Source organism: Eleutherodactylus coqui, chromosome 9 (genome assembly GCF_035609145.1).
Source record: "Eleutherodactylus coqui strain aEleCoq1 chromosome 9, aEleCoq1.hap1, whole genome shotgun sequence".
In the NCBI taxonomy this organism is placed as follows: domain Eukaryota; kingdom Metazoa; phylum Chordata; class Amphibia; order Anura; family Eleutherodactylidae; genus Eleutherodactylus; species Eleutherodactylus coqui.
This window is the reverse complement of record NC_089845.1, coordinates 129,792,132-129,817,828: the sequence shown is the minus strand read 5'-3', so window position 1 is coordinate 129,817,828 and position 25,697 is coordinate 129,792,132. Positions and strand designations below refer to the sequence as shown.

General features: G+C 45.8%; 2 protein-coding genes across 3 annotated transcripts in view; one reads left to right on the top strand and one right to left on the bottom strand.

Moving 5' to 3' along the window:
• Nucleotides 1-1,426, top strand: part of RBIS (ribosomal biogenesis factor) — a 28,084-nt gene extending 26,658 nt beyond the window's left edge. For both annotated transcript variants that reach the window (XM_066578500.1, XM_066578501.1), the window contains one exon: nucleotides 837-1,426. In XM_066578500.1, the coding sequence (XP_066434597.1) occupies nucleotides 837-905 (69 nt within the window). In that variant the 3' untranslated portion in view covers nucleotides 906-1,426. The remainder of the gene's footprint in view (nucleotides 1-836) is intronic.
• E2F5 (E2F transcription factor 5) lies at nucleotides 959-24,880 on the bottom strand. The gene is made up of 9 exons (XM_066578496.1): nucleotides 24,647-24,880; nucleotides 18,146-18,255; nucleotides 14,599-14,760; nucleotides 11,496-11,539; nucleotides 10,347-10,411; nucleotides 8,727-8,967; nucleotides 7,842-8,015; nucleotides 7,664-7,708; nucleotides 959-6,349 (listed from the first exon to the last, which is right to left on the bottom strand). The coding sequence occupies exons 1-9, from the start codon at nucleotides 24,758-24,760 to the stop codon at nucleotides 6,240-6,242; spliced, it is 1,065 nt and encodes a 354-aa protein (XP_066434593.1). The 5' UTR covers nucleotides 24,761-24,880; the 3' UTR covers nucleotides 959-6,239.
• Nucleotides 24,881-25,697: the final 817 nt, after the last annotated feature.

Below are 25,697 nucleotides of genomic sequence, written 5' to 3'. Positions count from 1 at the left end.
ACTGCAAAAATTCTGCAGCATATCCGCTACATGTAACCATACCCTTAGACAATATTCTACAGAAATGCCAAATGTAAAGGTGATCCAAAAAGCCATGGGGACCTCAGAATGGTAGTAATAAAACCTACAGCTTGTCGTGCAAGTAACAAGCCTTCACCAAGCTCCAGCCATGGGGAAAAAAAAAAAAAAAAAAAATTGAGAAATTGTTATAACATTAAAAAAAAAAAAAAAGTTTGATTGTACCAACCTCCTCCAGGAGAAAAGAAAAAAAAAAGTATGCCATTTATGCTGCGCGGTTAATGCTGTAAAGGCCCCTCTAGAGAGGGCGAATGTCGGGCAAACTATGCCAGACTCGTCCCCGCACATACTCACTCTGGGGCTGCTGCACGGAAGCTAGTATCGCTGGCTCACAGCGGAGCGGCTGCAGGAGATTTCTCTCCTCGCTCTGCCCCACCCCTCTCCATTAACTTAACATAGCAGCAGTTCAAGACTGAATGGCTATTTACACTGAGCGATTAGTGTTCAGCTCATCGTCCATCGTTTTTGCTGCATGGACTGTGAGTTGATTACTCAGTGTAAATAGCGGTCGTTCAGTACGGACTACCCGCTTTGGGGGGGGGGGGGGGGGGGTGCGGGAGGAGAGAAATCTCCTGCAGCCTCCCCCCTGAGAGCCAACGATACTAGCTCCCGTGCTGCACAAGAGCTAGTATGTGCGGGGATAAGTGTTGGGCATCGTTTGTGTGACCTTCGTTCCATCTAAATGGGCCTTAAGAAAACCAATGGTGATCAGTCTATTGCAGTGTTGGGTTCACTTTGTAAACTGTTTTTCTTTGTAGATTGCCCGCCCGGCTCCAGAAGCTCCAGTGGATGTAGAAACCGCCGCAGCCCTATTTTCTCAGCTGTGATTCACCTCCATGAACAGAGTCCAATGTATAAAGTATATAAAAGAACCACCGACTCATTTTATGTACATTTTATTCAAAATGTTCCCAGAAGTACAAAAATACAAAACAAAGGTGGTTACACAAGAAGGAGTCACACGTGAGGATGGCGGTTTATTACAGATCTGTATACACAGCCGACCAAAGGGGAGAAAGTGCTACTAACTACAAGGCACTTGAAGACGGCCGTGACCAAAATGTATTCACTCGAGAAAGTTGGCAGTGATCATTCACAGACACCAACAAAACGTAGCAAAGTAAAGCGCTTTGGCACAAAATGCCGTAAGGAGGCAACATTATGTTAATGACTAGGACCCAATAAGGCCTTTGCCAAACACCACTGGTCCGGTTCCATGCCAGGAGACTACCAAATAAATGTAGACTTTGCTGCCGCTTTCCTCAGTGCTGCCCCTGGTTTGTTTTTGGCAGGAAAGACATGGATGCAGCAGAGGATGATTGAGAAATAAAAACGGCATGTAAATACATAGACGTGGTTGTATACCTTGTGCCTGGTGGGATGTGCGCCGACCATCAGATACAGGATGTCCCTGTAACACCATTGGAAGATATGAAGCTGAAATGCAAATTGTAATGTCCACTTGCTAAAATAGAACTTGTTCAATTCCTGATTTCCAACAGCATAAAAGGGGTTGTCCAGAAACCGGCCACCCCCTTTAAGTGCTTGTTAGATCCTTCCCTGTAGAATAAGGGGGTCTGCATAGTAACACATGGGGTAAGACTTACAAACAGCAGGTAAACTGCAGCACAAGTTGCTACCACATGTACGGTGATGCGAATGTGGCACAGATCTAGGTCAAATCTGCACCAAAATCCACACCGATTTCCCTTCACTTGGAGAGGTGAATTCTGCAGCATAAGGGTGCATTCAGACGAACGTATATCGGCTCTGTTTTCACGCCGAGCCGATATACGTTGTCCTCGTGTGCGGGGGGGGAATGGAAGAACCAGGAGGAGGAACTGAGCTCCCACCCCCTCTCTGCCTCCTCTGCACTATTTGCAATGGGGAGAAAAAAAATGTCTTAAGTAAATATATCCCATTGTAATGAATAAAAAGGGAAGAACCCAGTGCACACTCCTGACCTTGCCCTTTAGGGCATGTTCACACGGGGTGGACCCGCCGCACGGAAAATCCATGGCATTTACACTAGCACAAAGTGGATGAGACGTTCAAAATCTCATCCATGTGCCGTAGAAGACATCTGCACAAGACCTGTGCTAAAATTGGCACGCAGTGCAGATTTTAAGTCAGCATGTCACTTATAGCCCCAGATACACTGCGGAATCCACCTGATCTGAATGAGGGGGTGAATGTTGCATCAATAAAATTTTGCTGCAGATTTCCCCCTTATTTTAGTCAATCACAAGATGACTTGTTCGATAGTAATGGTAGCATTTTAGCCTAACGCATCCCCTGCTGTTCCCCCTCCTAATGTTGCTTCGGCTCTCCATGCACATCTCATAGGGAAAACAAATTTTGCAGTCAATGGAAGCAGTCCTTCAAGCAGCAAGCCGCCACGTTATCGCCAGCATGTCATTCTCTGCACTGTGCATGTGCAGCAGCACACCAGCTGGCACATCCGCAGAGAGAAGAGGACAGGTACGCGGGGCTCAATGCCGGGGCACAGAGTTTGATTCCGGTGCGAGATCCTGCAGTCAGAATGCGACCCGGACGTGTGCATTTGGCCTTAGCCACAATTTCAGCTTAATGAGCCAATGCTCTGATCTATTCACTCACTGACAATGTAACCCAAGAAAAAGCCTGCAAATAGCCCGCAGTGCAGGCCCAAAGACAGGTCAGTTCTTTATGCTACTATATGGATGATGGACACAAAAAGGACTGGAAAAGAAAATGAAATCAAATCCAAATCTCTGCAAGCGTGATGTAAGAGCTATTGAAAAGCTAAAGTAAACACCCAATATACGTTCAAAAGTCACTGAGGGCAGCAGAAAGGGAAATCACGGGCTTATATAAGGGAAATTTCACAGGTAGTGGATTTTGGTGCAGATTTGCAGCATATTTCACTCTCAGTTGAAGTCTGCTGCGGATCCTTGTCAACATCCGCACCAATGGCTTTTAGCACAGATTTTGGTACTCATTGACTAGAATGGTTCTGGCCGGTTTAGATCATTTTACTGGAAAAAAAAATAGTGCACCATGGACGGAAATGTTAATAGAGACTCAAGCTAGAGCTGCATAGCGCTGCACCCTCATACTGTCATTGAAGGCAGTGGGGTTGTGGTGCAAGTCACACGGGAAAAATAAAATCCACCAAAGTTGGCTTTTTGCTGGCTAATAAGTTGTGACTTGCAGCGTGACCTCATTAACCCTTTTCAAGCCACTGTCTGACAGCATTATGATTTAAGGCTGTACAGCTCCGATGTTGGAAGACGTCCGTCAGGGTTCTCTTACTGTATATTGCCAGCCTCTCTGCTATCAGAGCCTATCCAACGTGTCACCTCGTGCAGTACTAGCTTTAAGCAGCAGATAGCGCTGTTGTATTACGGCAGAAAGAGAGTAAGCCCCCTAGGAAAACCAGGATGCAAATTGGATTGGAAAGGGTTAATGTAAAGGTCAGTATGAGGTCTCAGGGTTGCATGCACCAGGGGTCACCATGTAGTCCTAACTTTGGTCCTTCCTTTATATTTCCCAATCCTTTTAAATCCACTTCTGGCTTCAACTAAAGAACACTGCATGGGACACGGTGGCAGGAATTTTTAAAGACAAAACCCAAAACCCTGTGTGTTCAAATACAGATGGTCACACTGCTTCTGTGACTGCATTAGTGGTCTTAAGACACTACATGCTGATCTGATTGGGCAGCACTAGTTAATCAAGGCAGGTGTAGCATCTTAGACTAATGACATCTTGAGCCACACTTTGCATCGGGCAATCAGTAAAGTTGGTGGGGCCACCTTTGTGTCTCCAGGCCGAGAGGGTCGCTTTAAAGGCGTTTGCCAAGTTCTAGCTCCTGTGTAAAATCCCTTCCCAAAGCAGTGACATAACAAATAGGATTATACTTATCTCTCCCCTCTGACATCATATTTACAGCCAGCAGGCTCAGTAGCCAATAACAGAGCTTAGCTATTGGCTGCAGAGCCTGTGACATTCTGTAAACTGGGCAGGACTGCAGGCTATAAACGAACACCAGAGCGGGGGAACCAAGCACTGGCATCGGCAGGAGAGGTACTTATAAACCTACTTCTGGAAGGGATTTTACACAGCTAGAAGTTGGACAACCCCTTTAAGAGCACTTATGTTACCTGCTGTCTTCTCCGCTAACAACTAGCGGACGCTTCTTTACGCAAGTGGACGAAACACCGACAAACAAGAATATTTAGGTCATCATAAGAGAGTCACCCAACAGCAAGCAAATTCTCGCTAATCATGCAATCGTCTAGTCAGAACATTTGCTTAATATAAGGATTTTGTTTTAAATCACTATAAAAGTCCCTGTATGGAAGGCCTTTAACGCATGGATCCAACACACTCATTCCATCTGTAAGCATCGGTCTACTGACAAGTAGTTTCAGCTCCAGTTTGTTAATCAAAAAAAAAAATGTCACTGTGAGATGACAAACTAGACCTGGAACCCAAGAATACCTTAAGGAAGGCGGTCACAAGCTTCATGCCCAAATAGAGAAGGAGGTGTCACTCTGGATGAGCTGGGCAATAAGGTGACGCCCGACAACTCTTCTAGGCACCTTTTTGAACCAGTAAGGCTGCACCTATATACTGCGTTTGTGTGCGCCTCTCCATCCCAGGGTTCCATCTGAAATGGCATTCTGAAAGAATCATTCTTTCATTAGTCAAAACGGAGACAAAAGGTGCAAAGCTTTGTCTCTGTCTGACCAGGATTCCTGTCTGGCATTTTTGCTGGACCGAACAGCACAGTCAACTAAAAATGCCAGAAAGAAAACGGAAACTGGGTGAAAAAATGAAAGCCTATAGCGCCTTCTGAATGTAGTTTTTCACTATTCAGATGAAACCCAGCCTTAAAGGGCCACTCTGGCGAAAAATAAGTTTCTCCATCCCTGCAACCCTCAGCTGATGTTCTGTCACAGTCTTCCATGCTGTACAGCCTCCTGTCTGATACCCATCAGGCACTATCTTGATGGTGAGATTTTTGCTTTGACATCAATCCTGTGATACATCAGCCAAGCATCAGCTTAAGGCTATACCATTTCTGCCTGCTAAGTGGACAGTTTAATAATAGTTATCTTCTATATTCACCTAATTGAGCTACAGGTAGTCGAGTTGTGATCTCTTCTATTATACTTGTGTGACAGGAGCTACATGATCATGATCATCATCATCATCAACTGTGATAAGAGATTCTGTGTCCTCCTTTAAGCAGTTTCAGTAATACACTCCATGTAATAGCATCACACAGAGTGGCCCTTTAAAACGAGTTGTCTCACCACAGCCAAAACCTAGAATGCAGCCCCAGCACACCCAGAAAATGGTACAGTGGACACATGCACCTCCACTCTGTTGGGGCTGACAGAAATAGCCGAGTGCTTGAATTCTGCCATCACTGTTGGCCCTGTTGAAGTGAATGAATGGAGGTGCGCATGCATGTCCCCCACTGTACCACATTTCTGGATGTGCTGAGGCTGCATTCAAGGTATGGGCCCTAGCAAGAAAACCAATTTTACTATACTTCTCTGTAGATCTGTGTGCAACAAAGAGGCCAGGATATACAATTTTCTATTCTTTGATTCACGTATAAGTTTTTAAAAACTTAGTGACCTTTAGAAGTTTTGATCAGTGGGGGTGTAGTTGCTAAAATGAACAGGCAGAAGCACTCATCTGAGCGTTGTGCCCAGTCATTTCCGTTACTGCTCAGAGTGGTGTATGGGCTTCATAGAAAGTCTATGTAAATCGGTACACTGCCAGCAATGACAGCCTAACAGGCAGAGCGCTCAGCCCATTAGTTTTAGTGATCGGTGGGAATCTCAGCACTCACACCCCTACTGATCAAAACCTCGCACCAGATCTGGCAATGGGTTCCCTGAAACAAATTCCTGCACTTTGCCAGTAGTTTGAGTGTTTTTTATAAAAACTTAGTCACTAAATAAAATAGGACTTCTGTTCTGCAGAACAAGTCTGGTAATAAAGAAGAAACAAAGTATTTATAAAATCTACTTCACTGTACATTAAAAAAATTATATAAATCCAAGTGTAAAATTAAAAAAAAAAAAAAAAAAAAAAGAAAAAAAGGACGCTACTGTAAGGCAGACGGAGGTAGAGAAAAGTGCGGAAAGGAGGGAATAAACCTAATAATTTAGTATCTGCACATCAAACAGATCGCACACTCCTTCACTGTCATCCAGGTTAAAATTATAGTCATCTCCGGGGGTTGGAGAAAGTCGCAGCAGAGGGAACACTGATAGGAAGAGAAAAAAAAACTGAATATAGTCACAGGAGTGGAACTGTTAATGCTAGGTATACATTGTAAGTCAATATAACAGTGCAGATGTACAAAAGCACACTAACGAACAGTTAGCATATGCGAGTGCGGTCTGTGGATTTAAAGCGTTTGTACAAGATTTATAAACCTAGTACGGTTTGTTCGTTCCTTCCAGAACCAGTGCCCTCTGTTGTCCATTGATGATATCTGGCACTGTGGATCATCCCCAGTTGCTTGAATAGGGCTGAGTTGCAACATCACTCAACCCATGGCAGTATATCTGACAATGGGACAGAACAGCCCTACAGAGTTAACCCCTTAGTGACGGCCCTACAGTGCTTTTACGTCCTGCATATGTAGGACATGTATGAAGGGAGATTGCGGGGCGACGTCCCTTCATGCATACCGGGTGCCTGCGGTTTCTTATAGCTGATACCCGATTGCAACAGGTGTTGCATCGGGGCTGTTAACCCTTTAAATGCCGCTGTCAATACCCCCACCCCCTGCAGAAAGCCCCAGGTCTATCATGGCAGAATGCCTATCAATCCCCATGGGGTAGCTTGACAGAATGCCTGCCTGATCTCAGTATGGAGTGCAAGTTTCACCTGGAACCAACAGTAGGCCACAGAGAAATCCTAGTAGCAGGGATCAATGTCATAGGTTACTTGTGAATGAAGAGAGTTCAAAAGTGAACAATACTTTGAGAAGTTGCAGCATTACATGCCTACACTTCATAAAGGCCAGTTTACACGCAAAGACAATCTTTCAAACAATTGAAAAATTTACAGTTTAAGCAATCATTTTGCATAAAGTGTTAATGGAAACGGATATCCATTAACACTTTATCAGCTTCATTTGCGTGTAAAAGGGCCTCTGCGAGCTATTTGTAGACCCCAGTATGTGGGTTGGGCTCTGCACACAGCTGTTTTGTTCTCGCATGGGCTGTCGGCAGAATACAATGCAATCTCCCAGCACCCGCTGAGAACACAGTGTGTGGTCTGTGCTCTCTCTGGCTGAAAGATGAATTTTAAGCTCACCTTAAGAGAGAGAGGGCTCCCCTCTGTTACCTGCTGCTACCCCCCGCTCCGCCACGCTTCCCGAATACGGAAGTACTCTAAAATCGCGGTGCTCGATCGAGTAATGACTCGAAAGGAGTATATTCGCTCATCTCTACTCATATGCCATCGTTTGAACAAATTTTGAGTGATAATGGTTGCGTATAAATGAGCCTTAATGAACAAACTCATTGACCATTGAGATAAGCTGGCAAGGTGAGAAGGTAATACCTACCATCAGAAGACATTAGTTCATCAATTAAGTCTCCACTTATCGGTCCTAAAAAAGGTAAAGTTTTCAGAGTTATAAAGCACACTGCTTACTGTCTGCATCTTGCCTGTGATGTTATGTAATAGTTATTAAAAGGACTTTAGTGAAAGCCTTCCGGTATAACGGACCAGTGATCCCTTACCTTCTGTATCCTCCAGCTTTGCAATGTCAAATGCATTAGGCTTAAGGAGATTATTCACATCCAATGGAAGGAAGTCACTGGAGCTGGCAGTAGATTGTGTCAAATCTGTTGTCAGGTGGGGATATAGGAGGGAGTCTGGAAGTTCACAGAAAGCTGCGTTCTCTCGCACATCATCTAAAAAGAAACCAGGAGAACAGACCAATTAGGCACATGCCAAGTAGTCCTCCCATTCTATGTGCTGAAATAAGTTGTCCGCTCAACGAATTGAGTAGCTGGTTTGAGCGCTGACAATGAAGAAACTGCAGGGACAGTAGTATAAAACTTACATCCCTGGACTCAGCCACTGCCAAGATCATCCCCTCTCCTTGGACATGCCATCCGCTGTCACAATGGACCCAGCGAGGGGATTGAGGCGGAATGTTTAAAATTCTCACCGTCTTACCCAACCTCTCCCGTACCCCTGCGACAACAGAGGACTGAAGGGAGAAGATTAAGCCCAGTGCTACTGATTTCAGTAGCCTTTGCACGAATCCCCCCCTCACCCACCCTACCAAAAGGGCAAAAGGAGAACAAGAAAGGCAAGGGGAAGTCGCTGACGGCCTTCCAAACTCGCTCATGCCATCCTTATGTTCCCCACATGGGCCAGGCCTCTTCCTCTCCAACACCCAAAGGGCCTTCCGAGATGCTGTCTGTGGCAACATAGGGCTGCCTACAGGAGGTCATATCATGTGGGGGGGCCTCCATTGTGGACATTGTGGCATTTCAGTAAATCCTATCGAGACCATTACAAAGGAAACATCCAGTTGACACCAATGTGCCCCCAGCAAGAAAGGCCATTGTACATTTCAGTTTAATTTATACATCTATATATCAAAATTTACTCACGAGTGCTCGATGCTTCTGAATCCTTTGGATTTCCCTCTGTCTGCTGAGGTTTATTCTGTGTGGACGGTTTCTGTGAACAGGATGGTTCAGCCTGAAGTTGGGGTTGTGTGATGTCATCAGGCGGAGGAACAGGGAAAGCGACGGGCTTGGAGGCATTAGATTCCTTATTGATCAGAAGCACGTTGATGGGCCCAGAACTGCTCTTCAAACTGATCTGGTACTTTTTCTGTCCATTTTGGCCCTTAAGAAAAGACTTTGTATTAAGGTGGTGAAATCATAATTTGGGCAATCACTCAGGAATAAAACCTTAATTATCTGACACTATTGAAGTTCTGGAGATAAGAACCACCCACATGTATCAGACCCATATCCTGGAGATACAACATAGATGTACAAGATCGGAATACCCTTTGATTACACAAATTTAATTTATAAAAATCCCTACACTCTCCTCAGTACAAAATATGTACATTTTGCCCCTCATACCCCATAGAACGCCCATGAACAGGTCTCCATTTTTTTTACCACAACTCTTTCCCTCAGGTGGTATGTGGGATCTATAAATGACTGCAAAGTACCCTTGTCCGAAAATGTTTATTGTAGGTACAAGTTCTTACAGGGGCAGGGCTACGGAGACACAAACTAGTGACAGCTAATCGTTTGTATGAATTTGATATACAATATATATTTTATGATATGGATACAATATGTCCATGTCACAGAAAAGAGTTCCCGACGATGCGGGTGTTTTAGTCTGACCTCTTTAATGGCAAAACACCAAACATCCTAATCTGCCCTTATAGAGGACCATTATATATATATATATATATATATATATATATATATATATATATATATATATATATATATATATATATATATATATATATATATATATATATATATATATATATATATATATTTTTTTTTTTTTTTTTTTTCACATTTCACCTGTATAGAGCATCAACAGTTGGTATACAGTAGCAGTAAAGCAAAATGCACCAGGGCTCAGCTTATTAACACTGCATGCAATTACCCCCACCCCCAAAAACAAACAAAAAAACCCAAAAAACACATCTCTGGCATGGTTTAGATCACTTTTTAGAGGCAGAGGATTGGCAGAAATATTGCTAAATGAGTGCTACTACTATACTCACTAATCTATGCGCCCCTATGGTTTAACCCCCTAAGGGCTAAGCACAGTAAATATATGGTGCTTGGTCCTGGGCTTTTATCTGGTAGTCACAGCTGAGAATGCAGAGGAGAAGAGAGAAGCGTTTAACAGCGTCTCCTTTCTCAAGTACATAGCGCTCAAAGAGTGCTATGTACTAAAGAGTAAAAGTGGAAGTGTTTCTTCCACTATACGACCCAGCGATCATGTGACTGTCAGAATGGATACTGTGATAGACCACACACTGTAATAGCGCCAATGAATGGCCAGGAAGCCCCGTCCACTTTCCTCCAAACAATCACATGAATGTAGTGAAAAGGTAGAGTAGGTGCTTCATAAATATGATCACTCCAAATACCATATTTATTAATGCAAGTGTTCCACAAAAAACAAACACCCTGAAGTCTGCCATACTGAGCAAACAACTTCGCAAGTACTCACAAACTCACCACTTCTGGAATTGGAACCTCCAGCTGTGTCCCAGATGGAGCCTGAACGGCCAGTAGAGTGTCGCCTGTAAAGTGGAGTACATGTCATTAAGGCTGGCGTCACAGTTCCCCCACCCCCCCACCCCTCACACCCTCGCCTCTTTTAAAAACACAACACCAGGACTTTTCTTGCTTTCCTGGGATCTCAGATCTAAGTCAACAGGAAGTTATAAAAACACACAAGTTTTTTGTAGCAGCGCCTTTTGGGTCCAGCTCAAAACCTTTTTGCTAGAGAATACAGCCACTTCACCTTAGAAATGGCCACAGACAAAGGGGCGTGTATCGGAATACCAACCATAAGTGCCACCCAAGCTCTGTGCCAGTTTCCTGTCATTTGGCTCCATGTCCAGGAAGTAAACTGGCACAGAGCATGGAAGACGCGGATATGGGGGGGGGGGGGGGGGGGAGGGGTTCGCATTACAAGCCCCTCCATCAGCAACCATTTCTAGGACAGAGCGGCTGCGCGCTCCAGTAATAAGATGGGACATGGAAGCAAAATATATGGTACAGAATGACTATATATTATATATTAGTAAGTTGCACACATACCCATCATACACAGTCTGGCACTTTTTAGATATGAGGTGGCCAACCCCTTTAAACCAAGCTGTATACTGGATGCACTACAGGCTATTCCCAACACTGCAATAGTTAGTGAAAAGGACTCCAGTTTACCAACTACAGACTCCACTAAATAGACTACTACATATACTACTTAAAATGACCCTCTGGTTTTGGGGCAAAATTCTGTCTTGGGACTGGAGGGCTGTCAATGATCTTCTCGGAGGTCTCTGTTGTGTCAATTCAAGACTACCAAAATGGCGGCCACCTTTAGACTACTTAATCACATATACTGCATTGGTAGCTTTATACCTGCTCAGCGATTGGCCAGCAGTGCACAGGGAAGTTAGAAGGTGTCGGCAGCCATCCCGGCCACCCGCAAACGGCATCCGAATCAAGTGGAATGGAGAGATCACCGAGAAGATTATCTACAGGTAATATACCCCTCTCGTCTGAAGGGTCACTTTAATGTAGTAGCCTGTTTGCATTGTTGCGGTGCAAAGAGAACATCGCTTCCCTTTATTTGCCCACCATCAAATCCAAACTTACCATTAAAGCAACTGCAGAGGTCATCGTGGGTTACAAAAGAGAATGTACAACCGCATTAAGGAATACAATATCATCTGTGTAGATTTTCTTTGTGTTGCAAGTCCCCTGCCCGTTCACAGACCCCCCTCTGCTAGTAAAGGCGATATTGAATGAAACTTAAAGGGGTTGTCCTGTTAAAAACTAATGACCAAATATGGTTAGACCATCAATAATAGATCAGCGGGCGTTCCCCCACCAGGAATACAGCTGATCAGCTATACATTGGGTCAGTGTGCTCATGCATGGAACCTATTTCTGCAGGGAGCAGACAGCTCCATTCTCTCTGCAGTGGCATGGCTTCAAAGTGCAGGCTGTATCTCTATTCAGTTCAATGGGAACTTAATCTGCAATACCAGGTCAGACCACTACAGCGAGAACAGAGCTGTCAGCTTCCTGCAGAAATCTGCTCGGTGCATGAGCACACTGGCCCAATGTATAGCTGATCAGCTGGGATTCCAGGTAATGGAGCACCACTGATCTACTATTAATGACTTATGCAGATAGGCCAACAATAGTTTACAAATGGACAACCCATTTAAAGTAACCCTCCAGTTTTGGGACAAAATTCTGTCCCAGACCAAAGTGGGTGCATTACCTGCAGTTCTTCCCTGATAGCTTTCTGATCAATCAGTTTTAAGTCCTGTTTTTCAGAATGGCCAACAATTTTCAGCTTACCCAATCCCCACAGTGCATTGATAGTGTTAGACTACCAATGCACTATACCTGTCCTCCGATTGGCTAACTCCGATTACACGAGCAGCCTTAGCCAATCATAGAGCAGTGCACAGACCACATTAGATATTTAAAACATTGGGTGAACAACAGGACCTGGAATTGGAAAGATTGTAGGAGAAGAACATCAGGTGATATACCCTCTTCCCCTTCTTGTTCCGGGACAGAACTTGGTCCCAGAATTAGGGGGTTGTTTTAAAGAGACTTTTTAAGTCGTTTGTAATCCTGCAAGTGATCTAGAAAAGCGGGGCTCATTTATGTGTTTTATTTTCAGGTTTTTTGGGGGGGGGGGTGGTTTTCTTTTTAAGAGGCCCGCTGCACACAATCAGATTTTAATTGCGGAATCAGTGATAATCACCGGCGCAGGTGATCTGCGGGATTCTGCACCTATTAAAAAGAAAAAAAACACAAAAAAAAACAAAAAACCACTCGCTGGTCTGCTCCGCTGAATAAATAGCAATTGCAATTTCCGCAAGCGGATTTAAATTGCGGCATGTTCTATTTTTGTACAAAATCCACAGGACGGCTTCCATTGAAGTCAATGGAAGCCGTCCAACCCGCAGCACATTCACAGTTGACAATGTGCATAGTACCCACATCATCGCCTAGCGATGGTGCAAGAAAAGCAAAGAAGAAGAAGAAGAAGGGGAAAAAAAAAAAAAAAAAGCTAAAAACTCTGTACTTTGCATCACTGACGGCAGGAAAAAATGATTAAATATAGCTGGGGGTTTAGTATAGAATTGGTGGCATATGCAAGTCAAGTGGAGCCTATAGATTTCTATGGGTCACAGCATACTGCGTTTTTTTTGTTCAGTTTTTTAAAAAACCCATTGAAATCAATGAGGGACAAAAACTGATAAGTTTATTTCAATTTTACTTTCGTTTTTCTCTGCTCTGAAGAAAGATGGAAACCTAAACAAGGGAAACCAGTAGTGTGAACTCACCCTTAATACTACACAAGCTACTAGAGCTCCCCCTTGATAGCGCTTCCATCCATAAGGCTGGCTTCACACGGGGCAGAATTGCTGCAGAAATTCCACCTGCAATCTTTAGCCCGGGACTGAGCAGCAAAGTGGACGAGATTTGTAAAAATCTTGTCCACAAGCTGCAGACAGCCCAAGCCACGCTGAAACTGACATGCCATGCGAAATTCAAAGCCGCGGCATGTCAATTGTATCACCGTTTCCACTGTGGACTCTCTTCTCTCTATGTGGAGAGATGGCCGCAGCGGAATAAGCCGCTTTTAAAACCCGCGCCAAATGTCTCGGGACTTCAGCTGCGGAAATCTCACAGAATGTCCGTGCAGTCCTACTGTGGACATTCCGCAAAATTTCCGCCCCATGTGAACCCAGCCTTAGATAGCTGCAGATGGAGCAGTTTGGGATGAGACAAGCATTAAACCTCTTCCGCTGTGTCTGCACTAGTTTCCTGTGGGCTACTATGGAGGAAGAGGATATTGTGCGATATCTCGTCACATGCTGCTACACTGCGGTCATCTAATGGATGGCAGTGCCATCCTGACAGGTCAGAAGGATGACAGAGCAAAGGGACGCGACTTTGAAAGTCTAGCAAATGGGATGCAAATTCATAAAAAGAATATACTAGTGAGGAGCATATACTCATCATTAATATACATAATATAAAGCATTGTGATCTACCCAGGACCTGTCAAATCTACCACTGGATCTCAATCTACTAGTTACCTACCCTGTTTTCCCAAAAATAAGACCTGATTTTTTGAGGTGGCTTGAAATATAAGCCTTACCCTGAAATTAAGCCCTAGCTAAATTTATAAAAAAAAAAAAAAAAAAAAAAAAAAAAGGGGGGCTGGGTCCGGGTCCTCTCCTGCTGCTGTCCAGAGCTCCGCTGCGCCTCCTGCAGTCCTCATTTACCCACAGAAGATCACTTCCTAGTTACAGGATTCATAAATCCCACCTCCTGGAAGCAATGGCTCTGATTGGCTGAGCAGCATTCGAGAACCAACCAACGCAGTAAACCAATGAATTGCCTGCGATTGGTTCTTCAACCGCTGCTCAGCCAATCAATGCAGCGCTTGATGAACCAATCACAGCCATCACGTTGTGGATGGGAGATTTATTAATTGGCCAATCAATTCCACATCTCAGCGTGTCTGAGCTCCGGAGAGCAGCGAGAGGCACCTAGACCAAGCCTGCTAGGCAAGTAGAATAAGACATCTCCCAAAAAATATGACATAGCACCTCTTTAGGGCAAAAATTAATATAAGACAGGGTCTTATTTTTGGGGAAGCGCGGTGTTTCGGGTCTAATACAGTTTATATCGGCTCTTCATAAGAGTGCAGTTAAAAGGATATATTTGATTTTCAGAGTCGTCCATAACATTATTGATGCTCTGCTGCAGCCACACTTTCTGCTGGTCCAGCTCCTTCTCCTTCAGCTCCAGATCTCCAATCTCTGCCTTAAGATTCTTCAGTCTATCCAAGATTTCTTTTGTGTTGCACCCAGCACCTACACCCCTAATAGGGAAAGGAAAGGACCTCAGACCGCAGCGTGACAAAGAAAAAACCCTGCAATTTGCTTATTATTCTCTTCCTTTCCTTCAAGGCAATTTTGTCACATACCGTGTTTCCCCGATAGTAAGACACCCCCGATTGTAAGACGTATCGGGGGTGTCAGGGGGGTCAGCCAATGTAAGCCGTACCCCGAAAGTAAGACATACCGTAGAAAAAAAAAATCATTACTCACCTCCCCCGGCGTTCTGTCGCGCTCCGGCAGGATGTCGCTCGCTCCTCGTCCCCGGCGCAGCATTGCTTTCTGAATGCGGGGGCTTGAAATCCCCGCCTCCAGAAAGCTAATACACACGCCGTCAGCCAGTTACAGAATGGCTGTGATTGGCTGAAGGCGCACATGGCTTCAGCCAATCACACTATTCAATGACATCATTGAATGGCTGTGATTGGCTGAAGGCGCACGTGGCTTCAGCCAATCACACCCATTCAATGATGTCATTGAATAGTGTGATTGGCTGAAGCCACGTGCGCCTTCAGCCAATCACAGCCATTCAATGCTGTCATTGAATGGCTGTAACTGGCTGACGGCGTGTGTATTAGCTTTCTGGAGGCGGGGATTTCAACCCCCGCATTCAGAAAGCAATGCTGCGTCGGGGACGAGGAGCGAGCGACAGCCTGCCGGAGCGAGCGACATCCTGCCGGAGCGCGACTGAACGCCGGGGGAGGTGAGTAATGATTTTTTTTTATTATAAGACATACCCCGAAAGTAAGACATAGTCTGGCTTTTGGGGATAAAAAGAAAGTAAGACACTGTCTTACTTTCGGGGAAACACGGTATTACAGTTGAGAGACAGAAAGAATTTTCAGTCTTGTCAACTTTTACAACTATCCCTGCCATCACACAGCTATAATGGTTAGCTCTTCAGCGGGGCGCTGTCACAGTGTACGGAGCAGCCATTCGCTTCAATACCACGCCAAGCCACCGCAAAATGAATGTAGCTATCCGTATGTGGCGACATCCGGCCTGCAAGCAGCTGAATGGTGGAGGATCAGCTGCTGGTGATCTATCCAAAGGAAAGTGCATTCATTTATTTTAGAGCTGGAAACCCCTTTAATGTGATTTTGGTAGGAAAAGGGAGCGAGCAGGTGTGGATCATGTTAAAGGGGTAAACTATTGAGGGCCTTTCTGCAGGACAGGTCATCAGCAGTAAATCAGTGCGGGCTCACCACCTGGGATCCCCTGATGATCAGCTGTTTGCCAGGCCAAGCTGATCTCTGCAGAAAGAACACCGTTCCAGATTTCTGCAGAGCTCAGGTTGCAAAGGTCCTATTGAAATGAACGGTCTATATTATCCCGCCTGGCCGCCTCAGTGGAGCACACAGGCCTGACAAGTAACTGATCATGGTGGATCCGAAGCAGCAGACCCCCGACGATTAACCCTTGGGGACCTGTCATAAGGATAAGCCATCAATAGTTGGCAACTGGACAATCCCTTTAATGAGGGGGACGTTAGAAGATTTGAATGTAATTATAACTACAGGGCAAGATTCTCTGGGTTGGATAATTGGAAGATTGAAAAGTTTGTTCCATGACGGACCTCTCCTTTTCAGAGCACGGCGCCAGGTCAAGTCCCCGGCAAGCAGCGATTGTGACGAAGGAAGCTGCAGCCCTCTAGAGGGGAGATGTGGTATTACATAATGACCATTTGACTGAATGGTATCATTGTAGTACAAGGATGGCTCAAGTCTGCCTGACTGGGGGCCCCGCTATGACATCCATAGGCCCTTCTAGGACAACCCATTCCGCCCCTGCGCTGTCTACAAGGCTATTTGGCAGTCTGCAGTTAGATTTGCTCCGTCCTGCGGTTCAGTGCCTGCAAAATGGAACTATTGAAAGGACTTTTCATAGATTTACAGAACCAAACGCATCTGGAGGATTGACAAGGGGCAACATGTGAGCGATGCAAGAGAGTTTAAACGCAGAATTATGAAACCAATGATTTTTCAGTTATGGAAAAAATATAAAATACAGCATGTCCTTTCTGCGCTTTGCGGTTTTTTTCATCTCCCATGTTTCTCTACAGAGCCTCCTTTATATCGCAACGTATGAACTTGCGATTTTTGCGATGCGTTTTTTGACATTAGAAACTCCTATAGACTTTTGCGGGATTTTATCGTTCAAGGGGGAAGGAGGGGGGGGGGGGGGGGGGGGACAAAACGCTGGAGGCAGCGATGTGAAATTATTCTCAGGACCGAGCATTGCTGACACTCAAAAATCGTGGGTATAAAGATGCGATTTTGCCGCGATCGCCAATATGAAGGAGCCCTTACTTATGACTGCACATTACCTACAGCTAAACAGGAAGCCCAATATTAAAGTTACCCTCCGGGCCTGGACAAACAAAGATGGCCGCACCGCTTCTGTGACGCACACGGTACATTAGTAGTCCAAGACACTACACGCTGATCTGACCGGTGCTACTCATGTGGGCAGGACCGGTTAACCAAAGCAGCGTGTAATGTCTTAGACCATCGAAGCATACTAATGTACAGGGTGTATCGGGTAGTCAGAAGAGGGTGCGGCCATCCTAGATTGGAAGCAACCCTCCGGTCCTGGACAAGTGCTTTTTTGGGACTTATGCCCCCATTCTCGCTTAAACAAGCGCACGAGTGACGTCACCGCTAGTTGATGACGCTTGTGCAGTTTATTGCTCACTTCTCGCTTAGTGCTTCACATTCTATGTGAAAAATACGGAGCGGGGAGCGTTTACACGTAACGAGAAGTGAGCAAATCCGCGATGATTTTTATGCAGGCTGCAGGTGAGAAGCAAACGACATTGTTACGTGTAAAAGCGCTATTAAGCCATCAATATCAGATAGGACAGCTGTTTGATAGGACCAAGACACTTGGATAAGTACTGAAGCCTCTTCATTGTATATCAGGCACAGTGCTGTACATTACATAGTGGCTGTGTCTGGCATTACAGTTAAACCCCATTCACTTCAATAGGACGCAGTTGAATAGAGGTCATGTGACCAGTGAACATGACTTTATAGGCTGGAGGTCACTGCAGTTGCCCAAGTGCTGCAGCCCCTTCAAACAGCTGATAGGCGGGAGTCAGCCTCCCAATGATCTGACAACCTATACTAAGGAACAGCCATCAGTATCCGAGTCCCCTGAGGGCTCCTTCACCCGCAGAAAGAAAGGGCATGCTGCAATTTATTAGTTTTTTTTCACACAGCATCGCTTGAGTGAAAACATCGCAAATGTGAAGGAAACCATTGAAAAATTATTAGTTTTATAATTCTGCGTTTTCACGAGATTTTATTGCCAGCGTGATGGCGCCCTTATTGTAAGCTGCCAAATCAGAGGCTCCTCAGATGTTCTTACTTCCACTGGATGCTGTTCTTGGACTTCTTCTCTATAAGCCCGATCCCCTCCAACACGTTAGTGATATCGTATATTCTGCGTTTCTGCCTCACGGCCAGGGTATCCGCAGCCTGGAAAGGGGAAGAATTCACTACCAGTTAGTATAGCAGTACAAATGCTACATGCAAGGCGGAAAACTTCTGAGAGCGGGAATGTCCGAAGTAGGACCACCATAAGGGCAATCTGCCGCCACCGTTATACTGCCCCACACATGGTGGTAGACCCCCTATTAACAGTATCTATCACTTCACCCGAAATGTCCATTTCAGTAACTGCTCAGATTTCCCATCTTTTCTTAGAACTTCGTTTTGTTATTCCTCTGTTACTCCTACTGGAAAAGTATAGACAGACAACTGGGTGTTACCATTCCCTGACAATCGTGGTGTATCCCTACAGTGCCTGATACTGTCAGCACCACTTGGATAGTACTGGACTGTAAGGACACCCCCTACTGGTAACACTCAGCTATCATATACACAACCTGCACCTCTGTGGCGTACATGTATGACGTGGGTTTGAGAGCCGAGCCCATTGCATACCTGGCAAGGGTCGGCTGACACCCACCGCAAACCACCACAATCACGGCTAGCTCAGCTGTTTGATAGCTTAGATGCGCTGTCAGTCAAGACTGCAGCATGTAAAACATTAGTCGGAAGGTGGGGGCCCCAACAAACTCACCATCGGCTCCCTGTGATGCAATGGGCTACCATGCATTTAACCACTCAGGCCCCGCCTGTGATAGGGCTTAATATGTGAAAATACAATATACTGCAATAATTAAATATTGCAATACATTATAGAAGTCAACCAATTGCAAGTTCAAGTCCTCTAAGGGAATTAAATTAGGTGCGGTGTCAAATAAAAAGTGTTTTAAATATTAAGAAAAAAAAAAATCCTTTTTCCCATAAAACTAAACATAATTGGTAACACCACATCCAAAAAAATCTGAACTCAGTATTGCATTATTTATCTCACATGGTAAAGGTTTAAAAAAAATAAAAACAGAATTGCAATTAAAAATTGAATAAAAAAATGACCAAAGCCATACATACCCATGATAGCAATAAAAACTACAGCTCGCCCTGCAAAAAACAAGCCTTCACACCCCCATCGATGATGAATATGATGACGAAAAGCATTTTAAATGTTTAATAAAAAAAACATAAGAAAAATCTCTAAAAGATAGTAATGCCATAATGGTACGGACCCACAGAACAAAGACAATGCATGTTAACAACACTACCAACACCATAAAAGCAAAACCTTCCGGGAAAAAAAAAAAAAAAAAAAAGCAATTGCTGTTTTTCTTTGACATTTCACCCTACTTATGTGTTTGAAAAAATTTTGTTTTATTTTGTTATGGTACCATTAACCCTTTCCAATCCAATTTGTACCCTGGTTTCCTAGCTTTGGAAAGCTTACTCTTTTTCTGCAGTTATGCCACGGCGCCATCTGCTGGCTAAAGCCAAACCTGCATTACTGCATGAGGTGACGTGTCAGATAGGCTCTGACAGCAGAACGGTACGGGGCTTAAATCATAAGGTTGGAAGACGGCCGACGTTGGATTAGAAAACGTTAAAAAAAAAAAAAAAAAAAAAAAAAAGATAAATCTCGTCCTGCAAAAAACAAATTCTCGTCGTCACGGCTCTTGAGAAAAGGATGAAAACCAGCTGCCAGTTAGGGGCTCATTCATACATTGAGGCGGAACAGAGGAACCGTATGCTGCAGACTTATAAGAAAGGTCGCTCCGTTATCTACGACATTGTTACATCCACATTTCTTCTTGTTCTCGGGTGACAACCAGAATTTCCATACATGTGATTGGTACGTGGCGGCACCATTTCTTAGCGCCGTCGGGTCTTGTGCGCAGCAGGCGGTTCCCTACCAAGTAGGGTCTCCCTCTACAACTGACTGCATCCTCAAACACACCAGTGGGCACGTACACTAAAGGGGTTGTTCCTATTCCCTATCCACAAGATAGGGATAAGCTGCTGACCGCTGGGACCAGAGTCTGAAACATCCCAGGAATGACTAGAGCGGTGGTCATGTATGAGCCGTGGTGCTTCATTCAATGTCTATGGGGCGGACGAAAGCAGCCAATCGGTGGGCAGGTGATCAATGTCCGTTATGTAGAAATCCCTTTAATGCCATAAGGCAAATATCAGACAAAAGGAAAAAACAAACAAACTAAATTTCCCCTTTAATTGAAAGTTGTCAAATTCCTCATTTGTCTTCTGGACTGCATGATAACAGAAGCTGGTGGATCAGTAACACTGTGAGAATCCGATCAAACCCCCATTCGGTTTACAGGGGTGTAATTGGCACCATTCTTTGAGGTTACGATTTAGTGAGTTACTATATCACAGATGTCACTAGATGGCGGCACGTCCAGAAGTGCTAATAAGCATTAAATGTGTTGTACCAAAAATGACTTGTCTGCCCATAGGATAGGTGAGGAAGGGTATGGCTTCTCCTCAGGGAGAGCACAAAGTCCGGAGACCTATGAGGTCGTGCATGCTCCTCTGGGAAATATGTAAATTGGAAGTTGGAACACTGCTGTAGGGGTAGGGAAGCATGCACGGCCTCATAAGTCTCCTCACTGGGTGCTCTCCCTAAGGAGAAACCATACCCTTGATGACCCACATCTATATGCCTCACCCAGCCAGGAACCTACTGCGCCCCAAGACAGTCCGTCTGTACATGGTTTACCCTCTCCTTCTGGAGAAGGCTCCGGATTTGGCTTATAGTCCCAATCATTGATACAAGCCTTGTTAAACAGATCAGACACTGACTTGCAGAAATGTTGCCTGCCGGGGGGGGGGGGGGTTGAAAAAAAAACCCGTTTCGGCGCGGGACAACCCCTTTAAGTAATGTGAAGAAATGGACAACCTGCGACCCAAACAGTGGTACAAAACTCCCCAACTGGATTAGGCTGCCTGTCCACGGGTATAGCGATGTCCCGCCGCGGGAGCCACCGCCAGCTGATGGATCTCCGCGGTGAGCCTATCAGATAGGCTGACCGCGGAGAATCTACGCAATTCGCAGCATGCAGCGATTTGCCATCTGCGAGTGGAGAATTGCTACGATTCTCCGCTCATGGACAGGGGGGCTGCGCTTCCTATAGCGACGCTATGGAAAGTGTTCACTGCGTTCCCCGCGGCCGGATTATTGCTGCGGGGAACGCAGCGAAAATTGGCCTGTGGACAGGAGCCCTAAGGCAAAGCGCTAAACCCTGAAGCACATGCAATAAACCCCTGGAGGTGGGCCATTCAGGTACTACCTCCAGTATCACAAGTGTGAACTGCAATTATGCTTGGTCCCAAATTTACAACCCCTGTGAAAAGGGAAGACCCTCATCAAAGGTCAATCCCGACCCCGCACATGTACCCTCTCTATTCCTCTATTCTCTTGATAGAGAAAGATTACCTCCTACCCCGAACCACCGAGGGGGAAAAAAAAAAAAAAAAAAAAAACAAGGGAAAGCAAAATCTCAAAAGGGGAAGAATGGAAGTGAGGAGGAACCCATCATGATGCAGGGTCTTGCGGTTATCCCCATACTATTTTCTGAACAGCACTAAGGCCCAATGTCCCCTGCTGCATCCCGCAGCGGAATCCAGCCGTGCCCGCGGACATTGGGAGAAAAACACATTTTCTTACCTGTCCAGATCCAGCGCGGGTCTTCCCCGTGCCGGCCGGATCTTCTTTCTTCAGCACAGTGGATGTGTCGGCGACGTGCCAGATTCATGCGCAGTGCAAATTTTTTATTTTTATTTTTTTAATCTCCTTTTTTCCCCTGAACTTCCACAGTGACAGCTGTGCCGCAGAGCTGACAGCTTCCATTGACTTCAATCGAAGCCATCCCACAGGATCCCCAGAAAGATTGAGCATGCTGCGATTTGTACGCCGGGATAAAAAAAAAAAAAATAATCACATCAATGCTTTAAATTGTCCTGCGGATCTATTGCCTCCCTATGGGCGCCTAGAGCTGCAGATCTAATGCCTCCCTATGGGCGCCTAGAGCTGCAGATCTAATGCCTCCCTATGGGCGCCTAGAGCTGCAGATCTAATGCCTCCCTATGGGCGCCTAGAGCTGCGGATCTAATGCCTCCCTATGGGCGCCTAGAGCTGCGGATCTAATGCCTCCCTATGGGCGCCTAGAGCTGCGGATCTAATGCCTCCCTATGGGCGCCTAGAGCTGCGGATCTCTCGCCCGCAGACATTGGGCCCGAGAGCCGGATCACTGATCGGATTTTACATCGGTGATAGACGACTTTTTTGGGTATTGATTGATAAAGCAGCAAATAGCACTCTTTTAGAGCGCAAGATCTCGTGGTAATGTGTACCACCTCACGTCCTGAGACAGACTTATGGTACCAGGGTGCTGAAACCGGGAAGCGTTTGGCTGACATCTTCCTCATGACTCCCACTTTGAGTCTCCTGAAGTAGAAGTTTTTCTATTGAGTTGTAGAATAAATATGGGTAGGTGAGGCAATAGGTCCTCTTTAAAAGATGTTACCCAGGACTCAGCAGGGGCCCGCTGTTTGGGATATCCACAGAGCAGCCGATTCCCGACACTGCTGACAGCGCTGAAGACAAATAGCGCTGTCCATATTGCAGTGGCCTAGTTTGGTACTGCAGGTGCAGCTCCCAATGAGTATACTTTTTGTCCGTTTTATAGGATTATCTCTACCTGGGATTTAGCTACAGATCCACAGATGATCACTGGCAAAATCTGCCCCAACAGGACAGCAGGCGGGTTTTCTTTCTCATTGAAGTCAACAAAGAAAATCTGCAATAAGTCAATAAATAAACCACAAGAAAAGTTTGACTCGCTAACGATTTACAGATTTCCTTACAGGTCAATTTCTGCCTGGAAGGTTTTCACAGCGAGTGGATGGGTCTGTAAAGATCTCTCCAGGAAAGACCTGCAGACTTTCCGTCTTGTGTGAAGTCGCCCCACGGCAGCATCTTCCGTTTCCTGCTGAGAAGCATACCAGAAACTGGATAGTACTTAAAGGGGTTATCCAGGCAGCGGCTTCCGGGGTCAGAGTGGAGGCGCTGCACCGACCCGTGTAGCAGTCGGCACTCATAATTGCAAACGTAGGTCTTGTTGAAGTCAATGGGAGCTGCAAGTGCGACTACAACCGCTACACTTTTTAAAGTGGGGCGCCCAGAACTGGACACAGTATTTCAGATGGGGTCTGACTAAGGAAGAGTAGGGGGGGGGGGGGGGGATAATGACCTCACGCGATCTAGACTCTATGATTTCCTTAATACATCCCAGAATTGTGTTTGCTGCTTCATCACACTGCTGACTCATGTTCAGTCTGTGGTCTATTAAGTCTCTTCTGAGCCGTCTATTTTACAAGCTAAATATTCCTAGATCCTTTAAGGCTAATGTCACACGGACGAGTGAGATATCGGGCCGTGAAACTCAACTCATTATCGCACTTGCCAACATGCAATGTCACCGCAGATGTCAGGTATGGTGTTAAAAATGCCTCACATCACTTCAGGGAAGCAGGGACCTCAGTGAAAACAATGGGCGAGGCGTTCCAAGACAATGCCCAAAGACAGGACATGCCATGCTTTTTTCCTGCAACGCGATGTGGAGGGGGGGGAACCGTTGATGTGTACGACCTCGTTCAAAAGAATGGGGTTCATATCCATGTGTCTCACAACGCACAAACCTCACACGGTTTTCTCAGCTATGTGAAAGCAGCCGTTCCTCATAGGATTTACAGGCCGCTCACCATCTTGGTAACTCTTCTCTGAACTTGCTCCAGTTTGTCGATGTCTTTTTTAAAGTGGGGTGCCCAGAACTGGACACAGTATTCCAGATGAGGCCTGACTAATGAAGAGTAGAGGGGGATAATTACCTCACGTGATCTAGACTCTATGCTTCTCTTCATACATCCCAGAATTGTGTTTGCCTTTTTTGCTGCTGCATCACATTGTTGACTCATGTTCAGTCTGTGATCTATTAGTATACCCAAGTCTGTTTCACATGTGCTGCTGATTAGCCCAATTCCTCCCATTCTCCATGGGCTTTTTTTTTTAATTGCCCAGATGTAGGACTTTCTCCCTGTTTAATACCAGTTAGTCGTCGACCAGTGCTCAAGCTTGTCTAGATCTTTTTGAACTTTCTCTCTTCTCCAGTGTTTATCATCCTACCTAGTTTTATCAGCAGATTAGATCATTGCCCCCTCCGTTCGCTCATAGCGCCCTAGTCTCGCTATCCGGAGACCAGTGATTGGTTGGCACAATCCCGCACCCCATCGCGACAACAACCAAACCCAAATGGTTCTGCTGATCCGAACTCTGCCCTCCATCACATCAGGCGACCCCGCAGTTTATTACCCCTGAGAGCAGCTCCGGATCAGGACAGCAAATGTAAACAAGATAGTTCCCATTCACTGACAGCAAGTAAATACAACTGACAGCAAAGCAGGCGGCACTCACCACTTTCAGGTCCAGCACTCCGTCTTTCGCCTCTTGCAGGAGGGACACAAACTTACTGGTGAGGAGTCCCAGACTCTTCTCATGCCTGCTGGACACGCCCGCCGGCTCCGCCATATCCACTAGCCGTGATGCCGGGGGCAGGCGATGCAGCCCACCCCCTCTACCTGGTAATACCGCGGACTCTCCACGGAACACGCGGAGCACCACGAGAGAAGCGACTACACGGGAAGTGACGTCCTGTCGCAGCGTTGCCCTGGAGACCGAAACTTGAAGGAAAAGATGGTGCCGCACGGCGACCCGGCCCCTGACGTGAGGCATCGGCCGCCATTTTGGATGATGGCAAGACTCCAGGAACGCTGTGATAAATAGTCCCACAAATACACTTACATTCTCCATACTGCTGTACACATTGTCTCCCTGACAGAGTTTGCTTTATTTATATACAGACACTGTAAGGTTTACATTTCGTAGATATATGGTTTCCCAATTCCAATATGGACTCCGGTCACCCCAGAGGCTGCGCTCTGTGTAATGACGTCAGACGGACGCGACCAATCAGCGTCTAAGGGCCATTGAGGAAGCGTCGTTCATTGGAGGAAGGAGAGAACAACATAGAAGCACGTGTTCTACGGGATGGGGACCAGTTGGGGGGGGGAGAGCAGAGTGAATGTGCCCAGTGGTCTTCACAGGGGGTATTGTGGTCACACTGTGGCACTCTACCTGTTGGGAGACTACAACTCCCAGCAAGCTTCGGCTGCCCAAACATCTGGGGGTTGTAGTTCCACAACAGAAGAGCTGTCGGCTCAAATAGGAAGCACAGTATAATGTCCCAGAGCGGTTATGTTGTCTGTGCCATATGCAGTAAAATGTGCTGATGCATAGTGCCCCCATACACAGCTCCTACCACAGAGTATTCCCATACACAGCGCCTGCAACAGAGTTGTCACCACACACAGCACCTGCCATAGAGTACCCACCATACACAGCGCCTGCCACAGAGTGCCCCCATACACAGCGCCTGTCACAGAGTAATCCCATACACAGCACCTGC